This window comes from Gopherus evgoodei, chromosome 8 (genome assembly GCF_007399415.2).
Source record: "Gopherus evgoodei ecotype Sinaloan lineage chromosome 8, rGopEvg1_v1.p, whole genome shotgun sequence".
NCBI classification, from domain to species: domain Eukaryota; kingdom Metazoa; phylum Chordata; order Testudines; family Testudinidae; genus Gopherus; species Gopherus evgoodei.
Window position 1 is genome coordinate 91,108,388 of NC_044329.1, and position 21,458 is coordinate 91,129,845.

General features: G+C 50.9%; 1 protein-coding gene across 4 annotated transcripts in view; it reads left to right on the forward strand.

Annotated features, from left to right (window-relative positions):
- Positions 1–21,458, forward strand: part of NEGR1 (neuronal growth regulator 1) — a 643,647-nt gene that overhangs the window by 387,049 nt on the left and 235,140 nt on the right. For all 4 annotated transcript variants that reach the window (XR_004001643.1, XR_004001642.1, XM_030572935.1 and 1 more), the window contains exon 3: positions 136–261. Coding sequence is in view for 2 of the 4 variants with exons in the window: in XM_030572935.1 (XP_030428795.1) it covers positions 136–261 (126 nt within the window). In the remaining 2 variants the exon portion in view is untranslated. The remainder of the gene's footprint in view (positions 1–135; positions 262–21,458) is intronic.

The window sequence follows — 21,458 nt, forward strand, 5'->3', positions numbered from 1 at the left end:
CTAAAACATTATATTTAAAAAAAAATCCCAACAGTATGGATTTCAAGACATATGCCAGACATCTGAGGACTAAAGAAAATGAATCACTCTTTTTCTATTCTTTTTTTTTTAAAGTTTCTCATTGTTCCATTTCAGTTTCTCCGAAGATATCTCGTATTTCAACTGACACTGTTGTGAATGAAGGAAGCAATGTTACACTTATTTGCTTGGCCACTGGGAAACCAGAGCCTTCCATTTCTTGGAGACATATCTCTCCATCAGGTAAGCACAAAACCTTTTTTAACCCTCTTTCAGGAAACCCATCACCATTCATGCCTTTATAGATTAGAAAGTGACACCACTACTTGTGTGTGCCCAGTTTAAGACAACTGGACCTGATTTTCAGAGAAGGTGAGCACTCACAAACCATAGCTGAAGTCAGTGAGGTTGTGGGTGCTCAGCAGCTGTTAAACTCAGGCCCTTAGACATAGGTTTAGACACACAAATTGAGATACCAAAATTCTACTTCACTTTTGAAAATCTGGGCCTAAGTGACTTGACTAAGGACACAGAAGAGAGTTGTTGTCAGAGACAGGATGAGCGTTCCTGGTTCGCAGGTTATGCTCATTTCAGCTGACCATAGTAATCTATCAAACATCTCAAAAAACCAAGGACTCTTTCAGACACAGTTCTCTATACCTAAAAGGGAAAGATGAAATTTACAGCATTCTGATTTAATATTTTTAAATATTTCACTACCACGGAGCCTTGTGATTATGCTGTTATACAGAATAGCTTATCAAAATGGTTTTAAATTAAAGCATACATGAAAAATTGTAAACAGATATGATATCTAAAGAAATAATTGTGATTCTGATTCCACATACAGAATTCTTTTTATATTTTTAAAGTATTTTTTGTAAGTGACTAACAGAGTTAAACTGTTCTTTGGGGGCCTCTGTTTATAGGGCAGCTCTAGGTATTTTGCCACCCCAAGCACGGCAGGCAGGCTGCCTTTGTCAGCTTGCCTGCGGGAGGTCCCCGGTCCCACGGATTCAGCGGCACGCCTGCGGGAGGTCCGCCGAAGCTGCAGGACCAGCGGACCCTCCGCAGGCATGCCGCCGAAGGCAACCTGCCTGCCGCCCTCGCGGCGACCGGCAGAGTGCCCCCTGTAGCTTGCCGCCGCAGGCATGCGCTTGGCATGCTGGTGCCACCTCTGTCTGTGTATTCCCACTGATGGCAAGAGCACCTTATTGCAAGTTGTGTTGATAGAGGAGTGCTCAAGTACACTAACTCCTTCAAGCTTTCAGTGCCTGAGGCTGTTTAAGGGAGTTCCACTCCTCAGCTGTTTCAGTTCCTGTCTCTCTCTGTTGCTGACTGCTGAAGGAACTTCACTTCCGTGTTTCAGAGCTTTGGCTCTGACAATCCTCTGTGTTTTATGTCTAGTAGGATTGCCGCCCACTGCCAAATGGAAGTGGTACACAGCATTGGTGCTGGATCTGGAATGTTTTTATGTGGATGTTTTTATTTATTTTGAACATAAAGCGTCTGTTCTACTCTCTCACTTATTTCAAAGAAATTTTTTGTACTCCATTGAGTTGTTTGGCAGTATGTTGTCACTGAATTACTGTCTCCCATTACTGGAATATAAGACTGATTTGATGATTGTTCTGTAACTGAAATATTATATTTCCCTTTATTTACTTCCACATTAATTATTTAGTTTGAAAGGTTGCTGGAGAGATCGCATTATTTGGCATTACTTTCTGGTTGCTTAGTCAGATGTCTGGATACTTTTCATTTCGAATGGATGACTGAATGTGTTCCTATATTGACCAGAGTAATGGCAATTAATTACTGTATGTGGTGGAACATAACATAGTGTGCCTAAAAGGGAGTCTGAGCAATAGTTTGCTTTACAAAACAAGATTTGAAAAAGTTGCTGTTGGCCTTTGGAACAATGACAATGAAATCTGTTTCAAGTGACAACTGATAAACCAGAAAAAAACAGTTGCATCATAAAGATGGTTTATAACTAAATGTCAATCAAAATAGTATCAGAAACCTTGGGGAGACTTTAGAATGGTTGCTTTATATATGAAGTTGCTTATAGGAGGCACTCCCTAGGGTTCCCTGAAAAAATGAATTACATTAGCTGAACCCTAGTGCCATCTTGCTAAAGTCTTATAAGTGCTTCTAATTGATATTTTTTATTTTAGATGCAATCTCTGTGCAACCCCATTGGCTTAGCTGTTTATCTTTTCAAGAGAGGAGCAGTGCTTTGGTTGTGTTTTAATTAAAACTTGTCACATAGATTTTAATTTTACATTCTAGGTCAACTTCTTTATTGCGTTTTGGTTAACCTTGCCTGCTTAAGAGGAATCAGGAGTGAACAATGTTCAGAAAAAAGAATTCCTTAGAATAGGCAAGGTTAATCAAGCCTCAAATGGCAATAAAGAAGTTGAGTAATTACTGCTTATTGCAATGTAACTTGCATGCTCTCTGTAATTCATTTAACTTGATAAAATGTATTTTCTAAACTACCAATAGTCAAATACAGACAAAAGCTCTGAAAAAATAATAATAAATATGTCACTATATATTCTATACAGTATAATAGTACTAGATATGTATCAGTAAATAATATTGTTAGAGCTATCTCCTTCCAGTTATAGCGCATCTGTGTTTGCAATCAAAATTTGGGTCACAAGCTTCTGTACAGCCAGAGACTCGGAGGGCAGCAAAACCAGTGCACTCAGTCCGTGGGGGAAGGAATATGTTGGGTTGCTTGTGAAAGACTCTTGTTTGTCTTTCTAAACGATATGCTCTAGCTCATCTAGAAGTTATGGACTCGATGAAATTTTACAGCTTGTGTGACACAGAAGGTAAGCCTAGAAATTATTATAGTCTCTTTTGGCCACACAATCTATAAGTCTTTTAGCCAAGTAATGTTAATGGTTTCTTGAAGGAGAAGCATCCAGACCATTCTTGTTCATTGCATATTATCCACAAGGTATTTCTCCCTTGTTAGGTTAGGTTAGTTCTCATGCTGTTGCTTGGACAGCATAGAGGACACCAAATGCATTATGTGCCTCTGTGATGTTCTGTTCTGAGCCAAATTTGGTGTGTTACGGGATTGGATGCCTGTAAGGCACAGGTGTCTGTTAACGCTGTCCAGCCATCATGTATTAGGTCTTCCAGTGGGTCTTTTCCATTCTGCTTTTATTGGGTCAAAGTCAGAGATGACTGTCTCTCAGGGAAATTGGAATGCGTTTGGAGCAGATGACTTTACAACCTTAGAGAGCGTTGAGTGCCAATTGATATTTTCAGTCATTTTGAGATGCTTCATTTGAATGGTGTCCAACTTCTTTTCAATCTTGACAGTGTGGTGCCTGAAACATAAGTCAGAATACTTATCACTGAAACATTAAAGCTCTTTAGCACTTCATATTGCTATTTACCAGTGTGTTCAATTTGTGAAAGGGTACCTGACAAGGTACTGATAACATATGCAGTGCAGGCTTCGGGTTTTTACTTGCCGCTACTCATGTTATTGACAACAGAGCTGAGGTAGGTGAAATCACCGATAGTCATGACTGTGTGGTCACCCATGAAGATGCTAGTAGCTCTCAGTGTGTTTGCAATTGCCACCTGGAAGAATTTTGGTTTTACAACAACTAAGTTTTGGGCTGACTTCTGCCACTGAGCTTTCCTGGGCTTTAAGTGTCCAGATCATCCATTGATTCAACAACTAGCGCTACATTATTGGCAAAATTGAAGTCAGTACAGTTTCTAACATCAAGGTATATACCTAAAATGCATTTACCTGGTCTTAGAGAGACAAGATGGGTGAGGTAATATCTTTTATTGGACCAACTTCTATTGGTGAAAGGGTTATCACCTGTCTATTAAAACCACCTTGCTAGTAGCCATCATATCAACTAGGAAAATAGGGGAGATTCAGGCCCTCATGATGGGCCCCCCTTACATGTTCTTTTGTAAGGGCAGAGTTACCCTTAGGTGTCATCTGAGGTTTCTGCCCAAGGTAACCAATGACTTTCACATCAGTCAGTCTGTTCACTCCTGTTTTTTCTCCCTAAACTGATTCTGCCATAGGTGAAACGAAACTCCACACACTGAAATAATGAGAGCCTGGTATTTTTATTTAGGGAGGACCAAGCTGCCCAGGTCACACCTAAACTCTTTGTGGCTTTTGCTGAGAGGGTTAAGGACAGCCCTTGGAGGGGCAATCATCTCCGAAGCTGTTCAAGTGGGTCTCAGATTGTCTTGTTATGATATAGCTAAAAAGGTTGAGCCTGGACAAATTAGGGCTCATTCCACTAAGACTGCAGCAGCTTCTGCAGCCTGTCTGGGGCGCATCCTCACATCAGAAATGTGTAAGGCAGCAACATGGAGTTCTAGCCACACATTTACCACTCACTATTTCCTGGTTCCAGCATCCAGCTCAGATTCTAGTTTCAGTAAGATGGTCCTGCAATCTCTATTCATATAGGACTCCTCTTGCCCATGTCCAGGTGAATCGGCATGTGATTGTTGGACATTGGCAGTGGAATCTCTGTGGACAATCACTCAGAGAAAGAAAAGTTCTTCTTCGAGTGATTGCTCATATCCATTCCAGTTAGGTGTGTGCGCCGCGCGTGCACATTCGTCGGAAAACTTTTACCCTAGCAACTCAGTGGGCCGGCAGGTCGCCCCCTAGAGTGGCGCCACCATGGCGCTTGATATATACTCCTGCCGGCCCACCCGCTCCTCAGTTCCTTCTTACCGCCCGTGTCGGTCGTTGGAACAGTGGAGCGCGGCTTAGCTGACCTCCACTTCCCTAGCTACTTGTATTTCTCGTATATAGTTATGCAGTTATAACCCTTTTATATATATATATTGTATAGTTATACGTGTTTTCTTTGCTAACATGGTTAGTTTAGTTAGCGGGGTTCAGGAAGTAGCCCCTTCCATGATCCCGATGCCGGAGCCCATGCATGGCTCACCGGGTTTTAAAATGGGCCTGGCCTGCCAGAAGCCGCGGCCGAAGGGAGATCTACACGACTCCTGTTTGAAGTGCCTCAGGGAATCACACTTGACCATTTGCAAGGCTTTTAAGCCGAGAACAAAAAGGTGCGGGACTTTCACTTACCCCTCCGAGCGATGTTCAAGCGGTAGACAGAAGCGCCTCCTCGGCACCGGATCCCGCCGGTACTACCAAGGCCTTTCGGCACCGATGTCGACTCGGCACCGCTCCCTTCTTCCGAGGTCGAGAAAGCCTACGATTCCTGCTGGTGCCTGACGGCTCCCCGGCACGCGCCGTGGTTGAGCCCCCTGCTCCTGCTGCTTCCGTGCCACCTGCATCGCAGCCAGAGAGCTCGTCTAAGTTGGATTACCCGGCACCGACACCTGCAGAGGCACCGATGACATCGGCACCGTCGATTCCAGTCCCCCAGGGCCACTGAATCCGGTGCCTGGCAGCTCCCCGGCACGCGCCGTGGTAGAGCTTACTGCTCCTGCTGCTTCCGTGCCAACTGCACCGCAGCCAGAGAGCTCGTCTAAGATGGATCGCCCGGCACCGACGATGTCGGCACCGTCGATCCCGGTCCCACGAGGGCCGTAGAATCCGGTGCCTGACGGCTCCCCGGCACGCGCCGTGGTTGAGCTACTGCTCCTACTGCTTCCGTGCCAGCTACACCGCAGCCAGAGGGCTCGTCTAAGTCTGATCGCCCGGCACCGACACCTGCTACGGCACCGATGACGTCGGCACCGTCGATCCCGGTCCCACAAGGGCCGTAGAATCCAGTGCCTGACGGCTCCCCGGCACGCGCCGTGGTTGAGCTACTGCTCCTACTGCTTCCGTGCCAGCGACACTGCAGCCAGAGGGCTCGTCTAAGTCGGATCGCCCGGCACCGACACCTGCTGCGGCACCGACGACGTCGGCACCGTTGATCCCGGTCCCGCAAGGGCCGTAGAATCCGGTGCCTGACGGCTCCCCGGCACGTGCCGTGGTTGAGCTACTGCTCCTGCTGCTTCCGTGCCAATGGCACCGCAACCAGAGAGCTCGTCTAAGTCGGATCGCCCGGCACCAACACCTGCTACGGCACCGACGACGTCGGCACCGTCGATCCCGGTCCCACAAGGGCCGTAGAATCCGGTGCCTGACGGCTCCCCGGCACGCGCCGTGGTTGAGCTACTGCTCCTGCTGCTTCCGTGCCAACGGCACCACAGCCAGAGAGCTCGTCTAAGTCGGATCGCCCGGCACCGACACCTGCTACGGCACTGACGACGTCGGCACCGTCGATCCCGGTCCCACAAGGGCCGTAGAATCCGGTGCCTGACGGCTCCCCGGCACGCGCCGTGGTTGAGCGACTGCTCCTGCTGCTTCCGTGCCAACGGCACCGCAGCCAGAGGGCTAGTCTAAGTCGGGTTGCCCGGCACCGATGCCTCTGAGGCACCGACAACGTCGGCACCGTCGATTCCAGTCCCACAAGGGCTATCGAATCCGGTGCCCGACGGCTCCCCGGCACGCGCCGTGGTTGAGCTTATTGCTCCTGCTGCTTCCGTGCTGACGGCACCGCAGCCAGACAGCTTATCTAACTCGGACCTGACAGAGTCGATGCTGCCTGACCCCGGCACCGCCGGTGCGGGTAATACAGTCTCTTCAGGTGACCGTCCTCTGTCAGCACAGCAGAGCGGCACCGTTCATGATCACGGTCCCGCAGACACTCCAAGTCCTGTCGGCACGCCGGACACCACTGGCAGTCCCGGTGCTGTTTTCCTCATCGGTACTGGTCGCACTCGCTGCACCGGTCGGTATCCCGTTCGCCGACCCGCTATCGGCACCGTTCCGACTCCCGGCACCGCGGCAGGTGCCTTGACTCCTGTAGCCTCTCCCCGAGCCTCGAGATCTCGGTCGACCTCCCGGCACCGTTCTGGTTGCGGGTCTGGATCTCGTTCCAGGTACCGATACACCTCCGGGTGCCGGTCCCCGGTGCCGAGTTGGGCAAGGTCCGAATGAGTCAGAGATTCTGCCTGTGCCTTCTTTTAGTACCTTCATGGCCGTCCGGACATGCATCCGTGTCATCCCATATGCGCAGATTTTATGCTCAGGACCATGATTCCGATATGATGGCCAGCGGGCGCCAGCCCCGAAGCTGAAAGAGGCTTGGCGAATGAACCTGCTTGGCCGCCAGGTGTACTCTGCAGAGGCCCTGCAGCTCTGGGTAGCAAAGCAACAAGCCTTGCTTAGCTGCGATAATTATAGCACCTGGGTGAAGGAGTTTTTCCCTCAAAACTCCCACCAGGAGTTCGCTGCCGTCTTGGAGGACGGGGGAAAGAAGGTTCCCAGAGCGTCCCTCCAGGCCTCGTTGGACGCAGCAGACTCTGCGGCCAGGACTCTGGCCTTGGGTGTCGCCATGAGGTGCATTTCATGGCTTCAGGTTTCATACCTCCGGCCGGAGCTGCAGTATGCCATTCAGGATTTACCCTTTGCTGGTAAAGACCTCTTCGCGGCAGAGACAGCCCCAGGCTGCGAAGCCTGATGGACAATAGGGTCCTAATGCGCTCTCTCAGCATGTATACGCCAGCGACCAAACGCAGGCCTTTCTGGCCCCAGCCGCCATACTCTGTACCTAGCCAGAGGCAGAACTCTGGCAAACGGCAAGGCCAAGGTGGTCGCAGACGAACGTCAGGACCCCTAAAGAGCCAAAGTCAAGGTCCCTCGCAATTACCACTGGGACCGAAGATGAACCTTCCAAGGTTCGCCTGAGGGCGGTGTACCAGTCACAAGCCGGGATCCCGCTTTCTCCTGGGGTGGCCCCAGTTACTTTCAGATCGCTGGGTCCTGCGCACGATGGAGCATAGGTACCACCTTTAATTTGCTCCAGCCCTGTCCCCCTTCAGCGGACGAAAGGGGCAAGGGGTTTTACTCCCGTTATGCCCTAGTCCCCCACTCGAACGCAGGTCCCAGACCTTCCTGGTCCTGCACGGACTCAACCGGTTTAGGATAAGATTGAAGTTCTGCATGGTATCCCTGGGAACCATTATTCCATCCTTGCCTCCTGGGGGCTACTATGCCGCCCTGGATATGAGGGACGCGTGCTTTCGCAATGCCATCTTCCCTCCGCACAGGAGATGCCTCCGCTTTATAGCCAACTGTCAATACTCCTGGTTTACGGCCATAGTCGCCGCCTACCGTCGCTGATGTCGGATATGCGTTTTTCCGTATCTGGACGATTCGCTTATCCGAGGAGACTCTGAGACACAAACCACTCAGCGCGTGGGCATCGTCACGGTCTTATTCACAGGTCAAGGCCTGATGATTACTATAGAGCAATCCACTCTGGTTCCCACGCAGAGGTTGGGCTTCCTAGGGGCTATCCTGGTCTCCTACCTAGCCGGAGCCTGCTTATCACAACTGCGGTTTTAGGCGATGGCAACAATCACTGAGGTCTGAAGGCTTTCCCAACGACCTCGGCTCGTTCTTGTCTCAGTCTCCTGGGTCCATGGTTGCCCGCAAGTTTGTAACCAAACACGCCAAGCTCCGCCTCCGTCCTCTCCAAGTCCGGCCCACCTCGGCGTACCGCCCGGACAGGGAGCCAATGGTCATGGTAGTCACCGTTCCCTCGAACACCTTAGGCTCCCTAGAGTGGTGGCTAACTCCCTCCTTGGTGTGGACAGGGATGCGGTTTCATCCGCCCCAGCCCTCACTGCCCTTGACGACGGACGCATCATCTCTCTGCTCGAGTGCTCATGGTCACCTCCGAGCTTAAGGCCTTTGGTCTTCTAGGGAGCTGGCATTCCTCATCAATGCCCCAAAAATGAGAGTAGTCCGCCTGGCGTGCCAGGGGTTCCAGCGGCAGCTGCGAGGCCGTTGTATCTCGGTGTTTACAGCCAACACAACGGCCATGTGCTTCATAAGTATCCAGGGAGGGACATAGTCCTCCCCCCTTTTTTTGTCAGGAGGCCATCCATTTCCGGGTCTTTTGCATGGCACACTCGATGGACCTGGCGACGTCCTTTCTCCCACGCTCACCGCGAGAGCAGGAAATGCCAGGTGTTCTGCTCCTTCCAGGGTCTCTCCTTGGAATCGATCTTGGACGCGTTCCTGATGCCGTGGAAAGGCCGATTGCATTATGCCTTCCCACTGTTCCCACTGGTTCATTAGGTCCTGCTCAAACTCCGCAGGGGCAGAGCGCGCATCATCATGATCACTACAGAGTGGTCCAGGCAGCACTGATATACCACGTTGCTCGGCCTGTTAGTAACAGACCCAATTACCCTTCCACCCCACCCAGACCTCATCATTCACGGCAACGACAGGCTTCGTCACTCGGACCTGCAGCCTCTTCGCCTCACGATGGCTGCTGCGTACCTGAGTCGGGGGTGACAGGCAGCCTTCCACCTGCTCAACGTACCGGGCCAGGTGGAAGCGTTTCTTCTACAGCTGCAATACGCTCGATCTTGCTTCTGCTGAGGTCTCGATCCCCCTCTATTTGGCCTGCCTCTGGCCTTCAGCGGCAGGACCTGGCGGTATCATCGCTGAGGATACGCTCAGCAGCCATCTCTACCTTCCAGCAGGCTAAGGTGGACGTTCCGTGTACTCACGCTCTATGGGTTCGAGGCCCCTCAAGGGCTTGGAGCGCTTGCACCCTCGGGTGCGCCACCCAGCCCCAACCTGGGACCTCAACCTAGTCTTGGCCAGACGGGTCTCCGAGCTCAGAGCTCTTACGGTGGTTCCGCCGTACATTAGGTTTCACAAAGACAAGGTGCAGTTATGACCGCACCCGGCTTTCCTCCCTAAGGTGGTTTCGGCCTTTCATGTTACTCACAGCTCAAAGCAATGGGCACAACCATTGCACTCCTTGGACATCTGTGGAGTGCTCGCATTATATTGTGCTGACAGAACCATTTCCTAAGGTGCCCCAGCTCTGTCCCGGTAGCGGACCACAGGGAGGGCTTGTTTGTTTTCCTCTCAGAGGATCTCATCTTGGGTGATGGCGGACATCCCCACTTGTTGTGATTTGGCTCATATTCCCCAAGCCACATCACCGTGCTTTCTACCAGGGCTCAGGCTTCATCTGCCGCCTTGCTGGCTCGTGTTTCTACCCACGAGATCTGTCGCGAAGCTCCATTGGTCCTCGGTCCATACCTTTGCTTCGCAGTATGCCCTGGTTCAACAGTCAAGAAAGGCTGTAGCCTCTGGCTCAGCAGTTTTCATTCTGCCACATTTCACTCCGACCCCACCGCCTTTGTAAGGCTTGGGATTCACCTAACTGGAATGGATATGAGCAATCACTCGAAGAAGAAAAGACGGTTACTCACCTTTGTAACTGTTGTTCTTCTTCGAGTGATTGCTCACATCCATTCCAGTTAGGTGTGCGCGCCGCGCGTGCACGTTCGTCGGAAACTTTTTACCCTAGCAACTCCAGTGGGCCGGCAGGTCGCCCCCTGGAGTGGCGCCGCCATGGCGCCCAATATATATCCCTGCCGGCCCGCCCGCTCCTCAGTTCCTTCTTACCGCCGTGTCGGTCGTTGGAACTGTGGAGCGCGGCATAGCTGTCCTCCACGTCCCTAGCTCTCCTAGTTATCTATCGTTTATCTATCGTTCATCTCTAGTCCATTATAGTTGTTAATTAGTTGGTTAAGTAGACAGTTAAGTTAAATAGTTGTTAAGTAGTTCTTCGCCGGGGGCTTAGCCCTTCCCGGCACCTGGCACCAGGCTCATGCCTGTTTCGCCGGGCTTCAAACAGTGTGCGGCCTGCAAGAAGCCCATGCCTACCAGCGATCCCCACGAAGCGTGCCTGAAGTGCCTCGGGGAATCGCACAGATCCGACAAGTGCCGCATCTGTAAGGCTTTTAAGCCAAGGACAAAGAAGGAGAGGGATCAAAGGCTCCGGACTCTCCTCATGGAGGCGGCACTTGACCCGACGGCTTCGCAGGCCGTGATCTCGGCGCCGGCACCGGATCGCACCGGCACAGAGAAGACTCCCCGGCACCGACCCTCTCCGGCACCGGAGTCAGAACCAAGGCCGACGAAGTCCAATACTCCGGCCAGGCAGACCCGGCTAGAGCGCCCGGCCTCGACATCGGCCGCGGCGCCGCCGGCACTGTCGACTCCGGGCCCGGCGGGTCCGTCGAGTCCGGTACCGCCGAGCCCCCCCATGAGATCTGGGGTTGAGATAATGGTCCCATCCACACTGGAGACCTTCGCCTCGGCTCGGGACCTCATAGCCCTGACTGAGCCCACTCGGCTGCCACTCCCGGTACCTCCGGTGCGGGTTGTGTCCAGAGGCAAGCCCATGATGTCGGCACCGCCCAGAAACTCTCGTTCACGATCCAGGTCCCGACGTCTTGGGCGCTCCAGGTCCCGCCGCCGCTCGCAGTCCCGGCACCGCTCCCCTCAGCGGTACCGGTCGCACTCGCGGCACCGGTCGACATCGAGACGATCGCGGTCAGGTTCCAGTCACCGAGACCGGCACCGTGATTCCAGGAGCAGGTCCCGACGCTACTTGCCGCACCGGTCGACCTCCCGGCACCGAGCTGGTGGCAGGTCCCGGTCTCGGTCGACCTCCCAGCACCGAGCTGGTGGTAGGTCCCGGTCGACCTCCCGGCACCGAGCCGGTGGCAGGTCCCGGCACCGAAGCGGCACCCGGTACCGATCGGGATCCCGGCACCGTGACAGAACCCGGTCCCGATCCCGATCCCGGCACCGATATGACTCCCGGCACCGGTCCCCGGCACCGAGACGATCCTCCGTGCCGACCCGCGCAGACCCTTACCATCCAGGGTCGGCCCCACCATGGCCCTCTAGACAGCCGTCCGTATCCTCCCAAACGGACAGCGGGTATGCGCTGGGCACCGACCGGCAGGCGGCGCTGTTCGGTGATCTGCCGCTGCAGGACCAAGGCCCACAACAGTGGGGATTCTGGACACCCTGGGCATACCATCAGGCCCAGGGCCCCCAGCAGCTCCCTGCTAGGCCGGCGACTGCGGAGCGTAGGGCTCCTGAAGCCTCGTTGTCTCGCCCCCCTCCCTCCCCGGAAGGGGAGGAAGGGTCCAAGCAGCAAGACTCCGCTGTGGCTCCTGAGGCAGAGGTGAGGGCTGAGGAAGACCCTCAGTTAGACACTCTCGTGCCTGGGGTCTCCTCATCCTCCTCCCCGGATGAGGCGGTGGCGGGTACCTCCTCCAACAGTCCCCCCCCCGCTGGATCTCAGGGCGCACCAAGACCTCCTCAGGCGATTGGCTCAAAATCTGAGTCTGCAGGCAGAGGAGGTCTCGGAGATAGAGGATCCAATTGTAACCATCCTCTCTTCTGATGCTCCCACCAGGGTCGCCCTGCCCTTCATACGGACCATCCAGGCCAACGCCAACACCATCTGGCAGTCTCCGTGCTCCATCCCTCCGACAGCGAAAGGCGTCGAGAGGAAGTACATGGCCCCTTCTAGGGGATACGAATATCTCCATGTACACCCGACTCCGTGTTCACTGGTGGTGCAATCAGTGAACGATAGGGAGCGTCATGGCCAGGAGGCTCCAGCCCCCAAATCCAGAGAAGCCAGGCGGATGGACCTCCTTGGCTGTAAGGTGTATTCGGCTGGGGCGCTGCAGCTCAGGGTCTCCAACCAGCAAGCCCTGCTGAGCAGATATGCCTTTAATTCCTGGGTGGCAGTGGACAAATTTAAGGAGCTGCTGCCACAAGATGCTCGCCAAGAGTTTGCGGCCATCTTGGACGAAGGCAAGAAAGTCGCACGCACGTCCTTGCAAGCCTCCTTGGACGCTGCGGACTCGGCTGCCCGTACCCTCGCGTCAGGAGTTACGATGCGTCGCATCTCCTGGCTGCAGGTTTCCGGCCTTCCGCCGGAGCTCCAGCATACTATACAGGACCTTCCTTTCGAAGGCCAGGGCTTGTTCTCTGACAAGACAGACCCCAGACTCAAGAGTCTGAAAGACAACCGGGTCATTATGCGGTCCCTCGGGATGCACACCCCCGTGACGCAGCGTAGACCCTTCAGGTCGCAGCAACAACAACAGCGCAGGCCGTTTTCCCAGTTCCGCCAGCGGCAGGACCTTAACAGGCGCCGCGGCAGGAACGGAAGGCGCAGGCATTCGGGGAACCAAGGGGGGCAGAACCAAGGCTCCTCAAAACCCCCGCCTGGTCCTAAGCCTTCATTTTGAAGGTGCGCCCGAGGGCGCAGTAACAGTTTCCCCTATGGATCCTTCCCCCCCGTTTTCCAACCGCCTTTCGTTTTTCCTCCCGGCGTGGTCCCAAATAACATCGGACCGCTGGGTCTTAAGCACGGTGCAGACGGGATACCGCCTGCAGTTTGTTTCATTTCCTCCTTCCCGCCCTCCTTCCTCGTCCCTCTTCAGGGACCCCTCTCACGAGCAATTCCTTCGGCAGGAGGTGCAGACGCTCCTCAGCAAAGGAGCTATAGAGGCGGTTCCGGAAAGCGAGAAAGGCAAGGGGTTTTATTCCCGCTACTTTCTGATCCCCAAGGCCAAGGGGGGCCTCAGGCCTATCCTCGACCTGCGAGAGCTCAACAAATACCTGATGAATTTGAAGTTCCGCATGGTATCCCTGGGGACCATTATTCCATCCCTGGATCCGGGAGACTGGTACGCCGCCCTCGACATGCAGGACGCGTATTTCCACATTGCCATTTGGCCGCGCCACAGATGCTTCCTCCGCTTCGTGGTGGGGGCTCTTCATTATCAATTTGCAGTCCTCCCATTTGGCCTGTCCACGGCCCCGAGGGTGTTTACAAAATGCATGGCAGTTGTCGTGGCGCATCTTCGACGCAACCGTGTCCACGTGTTCCCTTATCTGGACGATTGGTTGATTCGGGGCACGTCGGAACAACAAGTCAACAGCCATGTCCGCGTGATCACCGGCATGTTTGCAAGTCTGGGCCTCTTGATAAACACAGACAAGTCCACCCTGAGGCCCACTCAGAAGGTGGAATTTATCGGGGCCGTCCTGGACGCCACTGTGGGCAGGGCCTTGCTGCCTCTGCAACGGTTCCAGACCATGGCGGCGATCGTTCAACGTTTGCGGTCAGCCCCATTGACGTCAGTGAGGACATGTCTAACCCTGTTAGGCCACATGGCGGCTTGCACCTTTGTGACCGATTACGCTCGGCTCCGCATGAGGCCTCTCCAGCTGTGGCTTATCAGTCATTACAGGCCGGCAAGGCAACCGTTAGACATGTTAGTCACAATCCCCCAGAAGGTCTTAGATTCTCTCGGCTGGTGGCTAGACCAGTCCGTATTATGTGCGGGTCTTCCCTTCCACCCCTCTCAGCCCTCGGTATCCCTGACGACGGATGCCTCAGATCTAGGCTGGGGGGCCCACCTAGGGACCCTGCGGACACAGGGCCTGTGGTCTCAGGAGGAGGTGGGGCTACACATCAACATGCGGGAGTTGAGAGCGGTCCGCCTTGCTTGTCAAGCGTTCTGTCATCAGCTTCAGGGTCATTGTGTCGCCGTGTTCACGGACAACACGACGACCATGTACTATATCAACAAGCAGGGCGGCACCAGGTCCTCCTCCCTGTGCCACGAGGCGATACGACTCTGGGACTTTTGCGTAGCCCACTCCATTCACCTCAGGGCTTCTTTCCTCCCTGGAGTACGGAACACGCTGGCGGATCAATTGAGCAAATCCTTCCTGTCACACGAGTGGTCCCTTCGCCCGGACGTCGCTCTCTCCATTTTCCGGAGGTGGGATTATCCCCGGGTGGACCTCTTCGCGTCCAAGGGGAACAGGAAGTGCCAAGCGTTCTGCTCCTTTCAGGGCATGGAGCCGGGGTCGATAGCGGATGCCTTCCTCATCCAGTGGTCGACCCACCTGTACTATGCGTTTCCCCCGTTCCCTCTGGTCCACAAGGTCCTCCTGAAGGTGCGCAGGGACAGGGCTCTCGTGATCATGGTGGCCCCGGCATGGCCCAGGCAGCACTGGTACACCATGCTGCTGGACTTGGCCGTAGCCGACCCAGTTCCCCTGCCCCTTCATCCGGACCTGATTACCCAGGACCACGGGACCCTCTGTCACCCAGACCTGCAGTCGCTGCACCTGGCGGCGTGGCTCCTGCATGGCTGACTGGTTCCGAGCTGCGCTGCTCCACGCCTGTGAGGGAGGTGCTCTTGAGCAGCAGGAAACCGTCCACAAGAGCCACATATTCAGCGAAATGGAAACGCTTCTCCTGTTGGTGCGTAGAGAGAAATCTCCGCCCTATGGAAGTTTCGGTGACCGAAATCTTAGACTATGTTTGGTCCCTCAAAGGGCAAGGTCTGGCCTTATCGTCGTTGCGAGTCCACCTAGCAGCTATCTCCACCTTTCACCCGGGTGCGGACGGTCGCTCCGTTTTTTCTCACCCGACGGTGTCGAGATTCCTTAAAGGGCTGGAACGTTTATTCCCTAACGTCCGTCCCCCGGCTCCGACCTGGGATCTTAACCTGGTGTTGTCCCGGCTCATGGGGCCCCCCTTTGAGCCGTTAGCTACTTGCTCCCTGCTCTACCTCTCTTGGAAGACTGCCTTTCTAGTAGCTATCACCTCAGCTAGACGGGTGTCGGAACTCCGAGCTCTTGTGGTAGACCCCCCATATACGGTCTTCCACAAAGACAAGGTGCAGCTGAGACCACACCCTGCATTTCTGCCCAAGGTGGTCTCAGCCTTCCACGTCAACCAAGAGATTTTCCTCCCGGTTTTTTTCCCAAAACCTCACTCCTCAGGCAGGGAGCAGCAGCTCCACTCGCTGGATGTCCGTAGGGCTCTTGCGTTCTACATAGAGAGGACCAAACCCTTCCGAAAATCCCCCCAGCTTTTCGTGGCGGTAGCGGACCGTATGAAAGGGCTTCCTATCTCCTCCCAGAGGGTATCCTCTTGGGTTACGTCCTGTATCAGGACCTGTTATGACTTGGCCCATGTCCCTACGGGCCGTGTGACTGCGCATTCTACCAGGGCGCAGGCGTCGTCGCTGGCTTTCCTCGCCCGTGTGCCCATCCAGGAAATCTGTCGGGCAGCGACCTGGTCATCGGTCCACACCTTTGCTTCCCACTACGCCCTGGTCCAGCAGTCAAGGGAGGATGCGGCCTTCGGAACTGCAGTGCTCCGTGCCGCGACTTCTCACTCCGACCCCACCGCCTAGGTATGGCTTAGGAGTCACCTAACTGGAATGGATGTGAGCAATCACTCGAAGAAGAAAAGACGGTTACTCACCTTTGTAACTGTTGTTCTTCGAGATGTGTTGCTCACATCCATTCCACACCCGCCCTCCTTCCCCACTGTCGGAGTAGCCGGCAAGAAGGAACTGAGGAGCGGGCGGGCCGGCAGGGATATATATTGGGCGCCATGGCGGCGCCACTCCAGGGGGCGACCTGCCGGCCCACTGGAGTTGCTAGGGTAAAAAGTTTCCGACGAACGTGCACGCGCGGCGCGCACACCTAACTGGAATGGATGTGAGCAACACATCTCGAAGAACAACAGTTACAAAGGTGAGTAACCGTCTTTTCTTCGAGATGTGTTGCTCATATCCATTCCACATCCGCCCTCCTTCCCCACTGTCGGAGTAGCCGGCAAGAAGGAACTGAGGAGCGGGTGGGCCGGCAGGAGTATATATCAAGCGCCATGGTGGCGCCACTCTAGGGGGCGACCTGCCGGCCCACTGAGTTGCTAGGGTAAAAGTTTTCCGACGAATGTGCACGTGCGGCGCACACACCTAACTGGAATGGATATGAGCAACACATCTCGAAGAACAACAGTTACAAAGGTGAGTAACCGTCTTTTACTTACCCAACAGTAAGTATGGTTCTTTGAGATGTGCTTTTCAAAGATTCCACAACCCACCTTCCATCCTCATTAGCCAGAGTCCTATTCTTATGGGATTCTAATTAACAAAGGAACTGACTGCAGGTTGCACCCTGCCCTTTGTAACCTTAGCCATGGGATGAGAGGATGGTGGAGACACTGCTATTCAAAATAATCTAATCTCAGGCACCTGGGGCATATGCATACCAAGAATGGAATCTGTGTGGACAGAGTGTCTCAAAAAAACACACTTACTGTAGAGTAAGTAACTAATCTTAATTAACTTGCATTTATGTGACTATTGTCTAGGATAATAAAGAAAGAAGCTCAATCATAATATGGCTAATTTACTTTGGCTTCCAGCTGCATTTAACCCCACTTCTTACAAGGAGCAAACACTGATAAATCTCTCTTGGCAGAGAACTGAAATAGAATTTGAATGTATTGTAGCTGATTTACTATTGTCATGGCTCTGTTTCCTCTGGGATAAGGATAGAGGATTCAGGACTGGTTTGTGGGAAAGGAGGAAGGCCCAGAAACTCTGTGAAATAACTCCATGACAATATAGAAACAAGCTGCCCTGGAAATCCAACAGATTATATTCTGTCTGGTAGTCTGTCATGTAGATTGCTGAAGTAATTTTCTTTTGAGGTAACAATGTAGCTGTACTGTATTGGAGCACATATTTTGGAATAGAAATAGCACTAAAAATCAATTAAAATGTGCAAGGGATGCCTCGATTTATTAGGGGAAAAAGTACATGATACTTGCAAACACTAGTTTTCTCTATAGTGTTTGCATCCTAATTTCTGCAAATTGAGTTTATCTAGAGCTAAGGTTAATTTGCCCTTCATGTTTTTCATTAGTTCTCTCCTAGAACTCCCACTGACAACTATGAAGCTTACATACATGCATCAGAACAAGAATACAGCACTAAGTAATAAAGAATTATATTTAAAAGATTCTGGAATTGTTTATCAAAGCTGCTACTAAAAGATAAGATACTAAAATCTCTGTATACAAATGATTCAATTTAGCCTAATTCAGAAAAGTTATCATGGTTTGCATCAATGCAGCCTCAGCTTGGATGAGATCTGATACAATTTTTTGAACAAGAGATAAAATAAAACTTTAATGTGAATGAAAATAAAATATATTTAAAGATGATTTTAACTTAGTACATAAATTATTGGCTTGTAATCTTTATGGTGAATGTTTCACTTATTATGTAAATGCATTCATTATATAAATATTCATTATACAAACCCATTATGTAAATCCACAAAATCTACACACACAGTGTAATGCCAAAAGGAATGTTAAACTGTAGTTTGTAATCTGAAATTCTCGTATTGTTGAAATGTCATTTGATTCAATTGTAGGTATTTATTTTGTTCTGACATTTAAGAGCAAAGTTTAACATCCATAGTTTAAGAATGAAACCAGAATGTTAAAGAATTAAGGTCTGTCTGAAACATAATGCTAGTTTTAAACACTTGTATGCACACCATACTTGTTACATTACCATCTTTGGAAAGCAAGCACTGCAAATGTTACCAAGAGGAGTTGTACACGGAAAATGGACCCCCATCTAAATACCACATGGCAGTAATTTTGCAATGACCTGATCCACTCCATTGTTTTGGTTCATGTCTCAGGTGAGCAAGGGAAGGAGATGACCTGCAGTTCCTCCTCTTCTTTCAACAAGTTGGTTTGGCAGCTATTTGTTTTACACGTGCACAAGGCTTTCAGATATGCTTCTCTTTTCTCACTCTTTTAGGGTGAGGGGTGGATGGAGAAGGTAAAACAAGAGGATTGAGACAAAAAGATATGGATGAAGCTGGCAGTTGCAAATCTGTTTAGATCCTTTGCTGTTACTGAAAAATGCACGATGTGCTGAATGAGCAGGAGTCCTATGGAAAACGTAGTCTGTGATCATGTTATTAAAGACTCTATTAAAGTTTATATGAGCACCCTTAATTCTGGTATTTCCTAACTTTTGAGTGCTTGACTTCACAAGCTGAATGTTCTTTGAACATACTTTTTAGATGTACTTCCTGGATTTTTAAAAAGCAAATTGAAAAAAACAGAGTAGACCATGTTGGAACCATAGTCAGACCCCCATAGTTCATCAGCAGAATTAAAACGTGTAGATGCATAACACAGACATCTACCGCTTAGCTAACTAGTAGTAGTAGGTTGTCATCCTCTGTGTGACCCATCCACTAGAAGGAGATGAAGTACACATTTGCCAGTGGGATTCACAGCTATTTGAGTTTCCTCTCGTGGTTACCCACCCTTCTGCCTCTGGCCCCTCCAGCTTGTGTTGTCTCAGTCCCAGTCTTCCTTTTGCCCCTCTCAGGTTCCTCATCTCAGTCAACCCACGTCCCTCTGATTCTTTGTCCTGTTCCCCAGCTCTTTCTCACACTTTCAGCAGCACCTTGTCCCAGTCTCTCTTCTCCCCATCCCATTTGGCCCTGCTTCTCACCCTTCTGAACTCAGATCAGGCTACTATCTCTCTATCCTCACTGCCTGCAGGAGTGAGCACTGAGAAAACAGGAAAGAACAGAAAAAGAACAGGAAAGACAGCATCCCTCCTCACAGTCCCAACGCCTGGCAACACAGCACTCCTGTCTAACAGGATCCCCTTGCCAAATTTCAAGTCTCTGTGCCAAAGCAAGGAGGCACTAAAGAGAAAGAAATGGTTGTAAAAAAAAAGTTAACATTGGCAAAATAACTTGTTCTGAGAAACAGATGAACCGTATTTGCTGATGTTTAAAAAATAAAATAGAATTTAAAAATAAAATATATCAGCCATTGACAGACAAACAGCATGGGAAATTTAAGCTCAAAGGTTTAAATTCTGTCAAAGTTATAAGCAACAGAAAACAGGGTCTTACAATGGAAAGTGTTGGGCATTAATGATCTGGTAGATGGCGTGGATTGCACCCTCAGGAAGTTTGCAGATGACACTAAACTGGGAGGAGTGGTAGATACACTGGAAGGTAGGGATAGGATACAGAGGGACCTAGACAAATTAGAGGCTTGGGCCAAAGGAAATCTGATGAGGTTCAACGAGGACAAGTGCAGAGTCCTGCACTTAGGATAGAAGAATCCCATGCACTGCTACGGACTAGGGACTGAGTGGCTAGGCAGCAGTTCTGCAGAAAAGGACCTAGGAATTACAGTGGATGAGAAGATGGATATGAGTTGACAGTATGCCCTTGTTGCCAAGAAGGTTAATGGCATTTTGGGCTGTATAAGTAGGGGCATTGCCAGCAGATCAAGGGACATGATCATTCCCCTCTATTCGACATTGGTGAGACCTCATCTGGAGTACTGTGTCCAGTTTTGGGTCCCACACTACAAGAAGGATGTGGAAAAATTGTAAACAGTCCACCAGAGGGCAACAAAAATGATTAGGAGGCTGGAGCACATGACTTATGAGGAGAAGGCTGAGGGAACTGGGATTGGTTAGTCTGCAGAAGAGAAGAATGAGGGGGGATTTGATAGCTGCTTTCGACTACCTGAAAGGGAGTTCCAAAGAGGATAGATCTAGACTGTTCTCAGTGGTGGCAGATGATAGAATAAGGAGTAATGGTCTCAAGTTGCAGTGGGGAAGGTTTAGGTTGGATATTAGGAAAAGCTTTTTCACTAGGAGGGTGCTGAAGCACTGGAATGGGTTACCTAGGGAGTGGTGGAATCTCCTTCCTTAGAGGTTTTTAAGGTCAGGCTTGACAAAGCCCTGGCTGGGATGATTTAGTTGGGGATTGGTCCTGCTTTGAACAGGGGGTTGGACTAGATGACCTCCTGAGGTCCCTTCTAACCCTGATATTCTATGAACATGCACCACTACTTGAACCATCTACAGTATAGCTCATGATAACAGCAGAAAAATAAACACCTGCAAAGCAGAATATTCACAGCCAGTTCACTCTCTATTGCCTGCAATACACTAAGTATTTGCAGTTGAATAATATTGGCAGTAGGATGTTTTGGAGGTAGTTATTTTTTTTTTCATTTTCATGCTCTGACTCCCGTCCCCTTGTTAGCAAACTCCAGACTCTCTTTATGCCCCCTTCTCTTGTGTGTGGGCGCACACACCATGATTGAACTGAATCCAATACTAGCCCTATTGTTTCTGGACAGTGCTGAAGCTCTGAAGATGTATTACACTAATGTATCATCATAACACTGGTCGTTCTGACAATATATTAGTGTAATACATCTTCAGAGCGCTCAAATGATGGGACTGTCTAGGACGAATGAGTTTAGGAGTTGATTCAATTCAATTACAGGACAAAAGGCATTGCTAGTCATGGAACGCAGAAAGAGAGAATGTTTCCTGCAAAAATCTCACTGGAGCAGATTACTACAAAAATCTTGACATTTCATGGGGAAAAAGTCAGCTTGTTTGCTTTTAGTTGCAGTTAAAAATAAATACCCTGAAAAATTAACAAGCCTTAAAATTAGCACTAACTATGTTAAAAGTTAAAATGTTAAAATATCTTGTTCCATATGTATTTAGCTATTGTAGGGTAATTTTTTTCCCCAAAAGTTTAATGAATGTTTCTGCACAATACAAAAACAGTAAACTTCCTGTTTAAAAAGTAAGAACTATGTGCGATGGACTTCTTAAAAAATGAAAATTGATTTTTTTTTTACTTT